Source organism: Hordeum vulgare, chromosome 2H, assembly GCF_904849725.1.
Source record: "Hordeum vulgare subsp. vulgare chromosome 2H, MorexV3_pseudomolecules_assembly, whole genome shotgun sequence".
Classification (NCBI taxonomy): Eukaryota; Viridiplantae; Streptophyta; class Magnoliopsida; order Poales; family Poaceae; genus Hordeum; species Hordeum vulgare.
Genome location: NC_058519.1, coordinates 626353001 through 626364184, shown reverse-complemented (window position 1 = coordinate 626364184; position 11184 = coordinate 626353001). Strand labels below are relative to the sequence as shown.

At 45.7% G+C, this 11184-nt stretch overlaps 1 protein-coding gene across 1 annotated transcript; it reads right to left on the bottom strand.

Annotated features, from left to right (window-relative positions):
• Positions 1-297: 297 nt before the first annotated feature.
• On the bottom strand, positions 298-3750 carry LOC123428027 (serine hydroxymethyltransferase 4). Its single transcript, XM_045112178.1, has 4 exons — positions 2979-3750; positions 1372-1762; positions 1191-1292; positions 298-600 (listed from the first exon to the last, which is right to left on the bottom strand). The coding sequence occupies exons 1-4, from the start codon at positions 3654-3656 to the stop codon at positions 356-358; spliced, it is 1416 nt and encodes a 471-aa protein (XP_044968113.1). The 5' UTR covers positions 3657-3750; the 3' UTR covers positions 298-355.
• Positions 3751-11184: the final 7434 nt, after the last annotated feature.

Sequence of the window (11184 nt, the reverse complement as noted above, 5' to 3'; positions counted from 1 at the left end):
ACCACGTACATAAATCTAGCCAACACGTGAGTGTAACGTCGAGTTGATTGATCAGACCTCTCTCAAAACGGAAAACAACACAGATTTTTTTCCCATGTGCATTGCGTACACAAAAATAATATGGAAGATTATTGGCAAATACTCGACATTCCATGATCCCACGCGAACAATTCCTACAAAGAAATATGATGGGGATGTGGACGGCAAACAGAGCACAAGAGGTGGGAGGCGTTTACAAAACTATCCAGGGCTCCAGGGCGAGCCAATAAATCTCATAGAAGCACAGCACGGTGGGCATTGCGCCGCGGCCAACAAGGCTTAGAAGCGAGACAACCATGGCATATGTATCATCATCCTACTCCTTGTACTTCATGCTCTCGAGCGTGAAGCCGGGCATGTCAAAGGAGAGGGCAAACTTCTCGACCTCGACCTTGAGGTTCTCAATGTCCTTGTTGTTCACCAGGCCCTTGGAGAAGTCCTTGAGCAGCTTCCCGTGCTCCTTCTGGATGTTCAGGCAGATGGTCACTGCCTGGTGGAGGAACTCGGCGATCTGCTCGAAGTCCTTCTCAACCAGACCCCTGGAGGTCATAGCAGGAGCACCTGAAAACAATAGCCAGAATTTACTCAGACGACATTTCTGCAGTTAATGTGGCACGAAAGAAGTAGGAACTAAAACATGATCCCTAACTATGAAATTGTTCGCAGTCATCATGTAAAGCCTCTCAGCTATGTCAACATGCATAACAGGGCTTGTAGATCAGGTACCTGGTATCCCATCACAGGCAAATCTCTCAACTTATTGAAGATTCTCTCTCTCAGAGTTACTTTATATTAAGGGATCAAAAAGGTCATTCCCAGTTCCCAAATATAGTGCCCGGGCAATATAGTTTGTACTGAGGGCTTTTTTATTTCAGAGAAAAATTATCAGGTCAACAGCAGTAAATAACAAGTCAAGAATGACCCTGATTGCTCACATTGAAATGTATGCAACATGAATAAAGTAGCCTCCGCCCATTAATTATAAATTGCAAATATGGAAATATTTCTAATAACCAATCTAATGAATGAAAAGTTTGACTACACGCATTCTAGAAACTCATCTATTTCGGATGGAGGTAGTAATAATTTCTTCAGGCTTGCAGTACCAGCAGATGTAATTAAAACAGAAAAGCAGATTGAGTGATTCTTACCAATGCGGACACCACCCGGGGACAATGCACTGCTGTCACCGAAGACAGCATTCTTGTTCAATGTAATGCTACAAAGGTCACACATCTTTTCGACCTTGTTTCCTACAGACATAAGCCAATATTAGAACAAGTGATGATAGGACAGCCAGAAAATCAACTCTGCACAAATAAACTGGCGTACCAGTCAAGCCAAGAGGGCGGAGATCCCATAGAACAAGGTGGTTGTCAGTTCCATCGGTCACCATCTTGTAGCCCTTGCTCATGAGATACTTTCCAACGGCAACAGCGTTGGCCTTGACCTGCTTTGCGTAGGCCTTGAATCCAGGTGTCAAAGTTTGCTTCAGGGCAACTGCAAGGGCAGCAATTTGGTGGTTGTGAGGACCACCCTGGAGCGATGGGAACACCGCAAAGTTGATCTTGTCCTCGTAGTCATACACAGCACCCTCAGGCTGGCCCTTCTTCGCAGGCTTAGGGCCTTTCCTGTAGAAGATCATGCCAGCCCTTGGTCCTCGGAGGGACTTGTGTGTTGTGGTGGTAACCACATCACAGAACTCAAAAGGATTTGCAGCTTCCTAGATGAAAGAAAGGAAACAGTAAGCATCTCAGATACCATAAGATTACATCAACATTAGTACATTACATGTATTTTTCAAGACTATACTTGATATAAGTATTGTGCTTTTCTTACAGGAAAGCACAGTTCAGACGAACTTCAGGAAAATAAAGTAACACATGTAGTTTTTCTCTGACTAAGTAACATACAGAAGGAATATGCACATCAGTTATCTGAGTCAAGTGGCACATTATATTTAGACTGGGCCATATGTAAAATCAGGACTCAGAACCTGTTCTATGTAGTATGATGAAAAGATATTATAAGAGCTGGCATTCTATACGTTAATTGGTGCCTACTTAATAATTCATATCGACAATAATACACTTGTTGTGTATGTGCACAGAAAATCTTCTACTATAGTTGAATGGTGTTCAGTTTTAGCTGTTTTGAAACATCTATTGCAAAATCGATCAATGAAGCTTTTATCAAACAAATAACTTTACTTGTTGTCATGTATGTGCACAGAAAATCTATTACTATAGTTGATCGGTGTTTAGTTTTAGCTGATTTAAAACATTTATTTCAAATTCTATTAATGAAGCTTTTATTATAACAAACAATTTCACTTCAGTCTGAACTCTAGACTGTTGCATGTTCTGTCAGAAATAAACATTTTTTGTTGATTTTCAATCTTCTATTTGTCTGAAATTACTACAAAAGTTTTCAAGAAATTATTACATATTTATGCAACAAATACCAAAGTGCTACTCAGTTGTAGATATGAACTATTAGCAACATTCTAGGTTGCATGTTATATCAGGAATAAAAAAATGTTGTTACTTCTTCAATCTTGGATTGTCTGAAATTACTACACAACATTTTAAGAAACTATTACACATTTATGCAAACGGATACCAAATTGCTATTCAGTTAGTCGGATAGGATCTACTAGCAACATTCCCGGTAAGCAGAGTATTTTCCAGTTGAGAACAACCCGGCACCAAACCACCAACCACTCCGTGAAACATGCACAGATCTAACAGATGCATACAGCTAAAAGACAATAATATACAACTACGTAGAAAACTCAGCAACCAGGTCCTGTATGCACCTAATAGGCTAATACTTAAGATCCCAACAACCAGATCGCATCACATGAAAAAGTAATTTTGAAGTTAAGATCCAATTTCTGAATGTAACTACTAGTTGAGGTGAGTTTGTGGTGATTATACCTGCGCGGCGACCAGCCCGCTGATGTGCGCCATGTCGCAGAGGAGCATGGCCCCGATCTTGTCGGCGATGGCCCTGAGCTTGGCGTAGTCCCAGTCCCTGGGGTAGGCGCTGCCACCGCAGATGATGAGCTTGGGGCGGAAGTCCATGGCCTTCTCCTCGAGCTTGTCGTAGTCGATGTAGCCGTTGGCGGCGCTGACCTTGTAGGGCAGGCTCTCGAAGTAGATGGAGGTGGCCGAGATCTTCTTCCCCCCGGCGGTGTAGTAGCCGTGGGTGAGGTGTCCGCCGGAGGGGAGGTCGAGCCCCATGATCCGGTCGTGCGGGTTGAGGAGCGCGGTGTAGGCGGCGAAGTTGGCGGGCGAGCCGGAGTAGGGCTGCACGTTGACGCCCCAGGAGGCGGCGTCGAGGCGGAAGGCGGCGAGGGCGCGGTCGCGGCAGAGGTTCTCGATCTCGTCGATGACGTCGTTGCCGCCGTAGTAGCGGGCCCCCGGCATGCCCTCGGAGTACTTGTTGGTGAGGGCCGAGCCGAGCGCCTCGATGACGGCGAAGGAGGTGAAGTTCTCCGACGCGATGAGCTCGATCCCGCTCCGCTGGCGCCGCTTCTCCCGCTCGATGAGGTCGAAGACGTCCGGGTCCGCGTCCGCCAGCGGCGTCAGCCCCCACGACGCGACGGAGTCCATTGCGGCGTCGGCGGAGGGTGGGGGGAGTGGAGAGGGGGAGGGAGGTGGGCGGCGAGTGGTGGCGATTGGGGGGCGTGGGGATATATAGGAGTGCGGCGCGTGTGCGCTTGGGAGGTGGGTGGCGGTGGTGGTGGGTGCGGCCGAGGTGTTCGACCGGATGCGCGCGGTAGGGGGTTGGTGAGGGTGCGGTGCGGGGTGTTTGGGCCAAGGTCGCGGTGGGAGGGTTGGGCCACCGCACCGCGCAGTCACATGACACCCGAGTGTGGATTTTTGTGATGGGTTCCCTTGGTTTTAGAAATGTTCAAAAAACTGAGCTGAAAAGTTTAAAATTTTCCAAGATAGATATTATGTGTGGATATTGGAGCAATCCATGTACCGAAATTTATAAGGAGTTGGATTCAATTCTTCGAAACTATACCAAATCTAAAACTTCAATTGAACTTAGTTGATTTTGGATGAATTTGACACGAGTATAGAATTTGGCATGACATATGGTCATTTATGAGTATTTGGATCACAATTCAAATAGTATAGAAAAGGATTAAAGTGCACTTCATTTATGAAATGGAAATGGATCACAATAATATAATTCAGAATAAATAAATAGGAGATCAAACTTTACTGTAATAAATAAATAAACAACACAAACTTAACTATAAGTTTGAAAATACAGAATGAAATGGATAAAGAGATAATACATTCTATTGTTGATCAAAAAATTACAGAGTGATCATACAGAATATACATTGTAATTAGAAAGAATAATCTTTACCAATGGTATGCAAACTAAAAGTTACTAAATCATCATCACTTACAATGGATCAAAAAGTATTCCGCAAAAAATGGATCAAAAAGTAAAAGAAAAAAAGGAAATAAGAACTAAAAGAAAACATATACTAAATCTTCTTCTCTTCTCTTCTCCATGACCATCAACGTGCAAAATAAACAACAAATGGAAAAGGAGTGGGGTTATGTTAAAAATGTAGGAAAATGCATTGATATTAGAGATGGCACTTAACACACTTGAAATTGGTCGAGTGATCTTTAAATAGGAAGGGTCCTATAGAAAAGCCAGAAAGCCAAGTACAGTATCATAGACAAAAGGAACGGTACATGGAGAGGGCAACTTGTCACGCCCATGATGCGACCCTATCCTCAATTTGGCACGAAGGCCTCGTCAGGGATAGAAGCGCATCTCGTCGTGTCACAAGAATGGATATCGTTACAAGTACATGTATTGAAAAGAAGAGATATATATACAGAGTTGGCTTACACTCGCCACAAGCTACATCAGAGTCACATCAGTACATTACATAATCATCAAGAGTAAGAGCAGGGTCCGTCTACGGACGAAAACAAACGACAAAAGAAGAACGACGTCCATCCTTGCTATCCCAGGCTGCCGGCCTGGAACCCATCCTAGATCGATGAAGAAGAAGAAGAAGAAGAAGAAGAAGAAGAAGCAACTCCAAATGAACAATCAACCCGCTCGCGTCAAGTAACCTTTACATATACCTGCAACTGGTGTTGTAGTAATCTGTGAGCCACAGGGGACTCAGCAATCTCATTTCCAAAGGTATCAAGACTAGCAAAGCTTAACGGATGAGGTATGGTTAAGTGGTGAGGTTGCAGCAGCGACTAAGCATATATTTGGTGGCTAAACTTACGAGTACCAGAAATAAGAGGGGGAAGATCTACGCATAACGGACGTGAACTACTGATGATCGAATGAATGATCCTGAACACCTACCTACGTCAAACATAACCCCACCGTGTCCTCGATCGGAGAAGGAACTCACGGAAGAGACAGTCACGGTTACGCACACAGTTGGCATGTTTTAATTAAATTAATTTCAAGTTATCTAGAACCAGTGTTAAGCAAAGTATCCACATTGCCACATAACCGCGGGCACGGCTTTCCGAAAGATTTAACCCTGCAGGGATGCTCCAACTAGTCCATCACAAATTACCACAAGCCGCATAGAAATCCTCAATCACGAAGCTCGCGATCTCGTCGGATTCCCTAGTGGAAAACCTCAACTCTGAGATTACCCAAAGCATCACCGGAATCCCGATGCACAAGATATCTCGTCAAAGGTAAAACTAATCCAGCAAGGCCGCCCGACGTGTCGACAATCCCGATAGGAGTCGCGTACCTCGTTCTCAGGACACGACGGATGAGCTAGACGTCGGGATCGCTAAACCTCCGGGTGACCAGAGGGGCGCCGGACATGGCTCAGGTGGGACCAACACTCATGAGGAGCACTGGCCCGGGGGTTGATTAGATTAGTCAGCGGGTGCCGGCGGATCCCTATGCATTATTATTAGGTTATTAGGCAAATGTAGTACCAAAGTTGGGCCTTGCCAGACCAGCTTTAATCTAAAACGAATTATCAAGGGGGTCCCCATAACAACCCCAATCGTGTTAGGAGCGCTCAATTATGGAACATAACACCGGTAGCCGAAACTAAGGGGGCAAAGGTGGAACAAAACACCAGGCTAGAAAGGCTGAGCCTTCCACCTTTTACCAAGTATATAGGTGCTTTAAATTAAATAACATTTAAATATGGTGATATAACAAGGAACCCATGTTTTCACATGGAAGCATCTGCACCTGCAACTAGCAACGCTATCAACAGGGTTAAGCAAGCAGTAACATAGCCAATCAGTGGTTTGCTAGGTTGAACAGGTTGAAGGTTTCATGGCATTGTTGAGAGGCTGTTATTTAACATGTGGTAAGCAACGAGACATAACGATAGAAACGGTAAAACTAGCATGGCAATGATAGTAATGGTATATGGGGAAATGATCATCTTGCCTGAGATCCCGCTTGGAAGAAGAATGCCTCCGTGAAGCAGACGAACCGACGTAGTCGAACGGGTCCTCACATCCGACACGCTTGCGGAACTCTATCGAGACGAAGCAAACCAGAAACACAATCAACACATGGAATTCACCACACGATGCACAACACAAATGATGCATGAGCAGTTGAAAACATGCAAGACACGGCATGACAATTCACGACGAACAAACACTACACATTAAGTGAAGTTCAATATGCAACGAGTTGCATATTGACGAAACTCCACGTTTATTATTTAGTTCTATCCCGATTAGATACACGGCAATATTAAATGTGGTTAAACATGGCAAGAGATGAAGCGCAATTAAACTACCTATCTAGCCATTTTAAATAAGGTCGGAAGTGACATATAGCACCTCCGAAACGACCTCACATGTTAATTTACAATTCTGTCCAGATCTGAATTAACACCTTTAATTAGTTGTTAAACAGCAAAACAAATAGGTTCACGTGATTCTACGTGTCAAGGCAAACAATCTACACATAAAGAACATCTCCAACGGAGCTACGGTTCAAAAGATACAAGCACCGCAAGATATGATGGCATGAATGCAATATGTGTGCAACGACGGCTACGAGCACTTCAAAACACCCAACCAGCAAGGGAAAATGAAACTACACAAGATCCTAAGTAAGTTTCATGTAGGGCACGATCAAAACGGAGCTACGTTCAAAAGATACGAGCAAATCAAGAAGTCACTACAATCTGCCAAAACCAGCCACATAGCATATTCTACGCCCCACAACTACGGGCTACACAACTCCGATATGCTCAAGCAAGGCATGGCACGGAAGAGGGCAAGAAGCACTACTACAAACGGCTAACAACAACTAGCATGACAGCAAGGAGCACTAGGAAAAGAAGACACAAAATGGCATCTCACACACTATTTCAGACTTAGTGAAAATAACACCTCATGAAAGTGCAGTTTTTAGCCTAAAGCTATATTGACAGCAGGAAAATCTATAGCTACAGGACTCCAAATGGCATGAAAATTTACATCATGCTAGAGAAACACAAGGAGTACAACTAACTCCATTGGACCAACCTCAAAAGATCTACAGATCACAAGATGTAAGCAAGACCAGACAACAACAAAATAATGACAGATTCCAGACTTGGAAATATTTCAGCACGTCCAAAACAGCACTATTTCTAGCAATTTGAGGGCAATCAAAACACACCTAAACATGCATTTCTATCGCAACTAAAAATACCAGGGGATAAACAAAACATCCAAGATCAACTCCCTAGTTGACAACTAATTCAAACGAGGCACGGAATAAATCCTACGAATTAAACAAAAGGGCAACTTAGCAAAATATCTCGCGAACTAACTTACTCGAAAGCTAAAACTAATTGCACAGAAAAATCCATGGGACTTTTCTACCCCGGAAACATATAAAATATGTGGGGTTTGCAACACAAAATAATGCCGCACATAAATACGGGAAAATAACCTATATACGGGAAAATAAACTAGAGGCAAACCATACACGCAAAAATACAAATGACTGGTCTAAAATACATGGCATAATGGTCCCTAAAACATAGGTATTTTATCTAAGGTATACGGGCAGTCCGGACTTGCACAAAAATTAAATACGGGGCGCGTCCTATTGAAACAGCACGCAAATCTAGGCGTTTGGCACGTAAAACCATGTCAAATAAATATACTAGTTGCGCCAACGTATTCTACGCGCAAAACTACGCGAAAACCATAAGCTACACGCCTCGTTCCGACTTACGGAATAAAATCTACGGGCAATCTAATATCGTCTAATAACTGGAATTAATTAAATTCCTAAATGGGCCGAACAGGTGGGCGCGAGGTAACAAGTCAGTGCATGGACGAAGAATAGGGCTTGGGGGGGTGCTCACCTTGGTGGGCTCGGCCTGGTCGGGCGCTGGAGCTGGGCCAGCTTGCTGCTGCTTCTACTGGGCCGGAGCGAGGCGAGGACGCGGCCCAGCGCGAGGTGGCGTGAGGAGGCCGGCCTGGCGCTGCTGGGCCGAGGCGGGAGGAGGCCGGCCTGGTCGGTGGGGTAGGCCGAACTGGGCCGAGGAGGCGTTGGGCCGAGGGCGTCCTCGCGTGGCCCACCTGGCGCTCGCACTGGAGGCCCGCGGGAGGAGCCTCGTCTCCCTCCCGTCGTGAGCCGAAGCGGGAGGCAGTGGCCATGGCGGCGACCGGGATGCGGGGCGACGCCGACGGAATCCCAGCGAGGGGAAGGGGAAATAGTGGGGGCCGGCCGGATCTGGAGGGATCCGGGCACGGGAGCCCCATTCCCGGCGGCGGCGGCGAGCTCCGGGCGGAGGACGGCGGCCGGCGCAGATCTGGCACAGGGCGGTGGTGCCGGTCATAGGCGGAGGCGGGAGGCGACGCAGGGCGATGGCGGCGGCGGGGCACCGGCGCAGGTGGAGGGCGGCGCCAGCAGGGGCACAGCGGCCGCCGGTAGGGAAGGCGCGGGGGAGGGCCTGGGCGAGCTCGAGGCTGCCATGGGAGGTGCGGCCAGGGAACTCGGGGTCGGGCCCACATGGGCTTTGACGGGCTTGGTTCGGGCCTGGGCGGGCCGACGGCTGGAGGAGGGAGATAGGGAGGCTAGGGTTTGGTGGGGTGGCGCGGAAAACGAGGAGGGATTAGGGATGACTCTCTAATTAAGGCATGGGGGCTATATATAAACAAACGGGGGGCTTGGTTAACCGGAATCGCGATCCGGATCCAACCGCGGGGTCGGATTCGGACGATTCCGCACAAGGGAATGGGTACGCGGCCGTGTAGAGGGGATATCCGGAGACGAGAGGGAGAACGGGCGGCGCGGCAACGCAATTTAAAACACCGGAACACGTCCGACGATAGACCGAATACGGTGCCGCTACGGACGACCGTTCGGGTACCACACGAACTCCGATCGCGACGAAATTCGAGAGGCGGCCTAGCTAGAACTAATTACGACCGCGTGCCAAGTTTCACCCCGATCAGAGAAAGTTTTCCGCACACTTTTAAAACAGAGTTTCGACGATGCCGCGGGCGCGTGCGTGTGCGGTCGGGCTCAGAACGGACAACAACGAGAACCGGCAACTAGCAACGGATGCAAGTTTTGAAAACGGGCGGCAACGGAGACGCCGATGCAATGCATATGATGTGAATGATGCGATGATGATGCGACAAATAAATAAATCACACGACGAACACGGAAAGAAAAGGGGAATCTTCTGGAACGTCGGCATCGGGCTGTCACAACTCTCCTACACTACAAGAGGATCTCGCCCCGAGATCCAAGAATGAAAGGGTAAGAAGATGAGAAAGAACAAGAGGTAAAACTTAGTCGCTTCTTTGAAAAACAAGTGAAACCAACGATCCTTGAAGATTGCAAAGAGGTGAGGATTGATATGAGAAAGGAGCCAGAATTCACGGAAAATTTCGGCAGCACTTCGGTAGGAAAAGGGACAAAAAAATATTCAAAAAGGTAGGAGAATTAGACAATAATCACAACAAACAAGTAAATAGAGCAAGGGAACACCATAATCTTGATAGAACAACAAGATTGACCCAAAAGAGCAAATTCACAATGTCTCGAGAACAATAGAATATGAACTAGCTCATACGGAAGAAGAGAATGAAGAAAGAAATGACAACTATCATCAGATAGAATTGAAGAGCCCCCGGATAGGAGAATAGACGGAGTAGTTGGAAAACCAACAACGAAAAGAACCAGATAGTAGTGGGCTTCTGAAAATCATCTCAACAAATATGAGGTGACAAACAACCACTAAAAGGAACAAGGATTGACGAAAGCAAAGATATGAAAACTACTTACACCGAGAGGATACATTGAGAACTGGGATTAATGACAAGCACCATGATAGCAACAATCCACAGGAAAAAGCTATAGGTGAAATCCAAACCAAGATAGCTCAATGAAGAAATCCTGGGTTGAAAATATCTCATGACCAAAGAATTGGTGGTTTTAATTATCTCATTCTTGAAAGGAAAAACTCTTCGAGGCTCCTACACTAACAAGAAGGCTATAATACCACCTCAAAGGATAAAGGAAGAACAAATGCACTTGGGAATGCAAGAGAACAGATACTTGAGAAAAGAATTGATATCATGAGTCCTCCGGAAGAAGAATTCAGATTACTATGAACAAGAATAAGGATTATGTTATGCTTATCCTTCATCAAGTTTAATTGATGACAAGCAACGGAATTAGCATACCACTTATACTTCTTGAAATGATTAACGAGAGATATGAGCACAAACTAGAAGAAATCTTGAAAGAGGCACCGGTGAGAATTCACAATTGAATGGGAATACCAAGAATTAATGGAGATGCACGATAAAGAAGAGATCATGATCCACCTGAGAGAAGAAAACTTAAACACGGCACCGGATAATCGAGAGACGAACGAAGAGACAACAATTGAGAAGAATTGAGGATGAAAGCTGAAAGCTGAGTACGAAGAATCTTCTGAAATGATGACCTTCGGAGAATCGAGAATGAAGAAAACTCAGAAATGCACCGGATAGCAAGAAATTAATCACTCATGATTGGAAACAATTACAGATGATAACACAAGGCTGAAATGATGAATATTTAAGAGAATGAACCAAGATTTACGAGAAACACTCCTTCGAATTGCAAGGTGAGAATGATGACGAG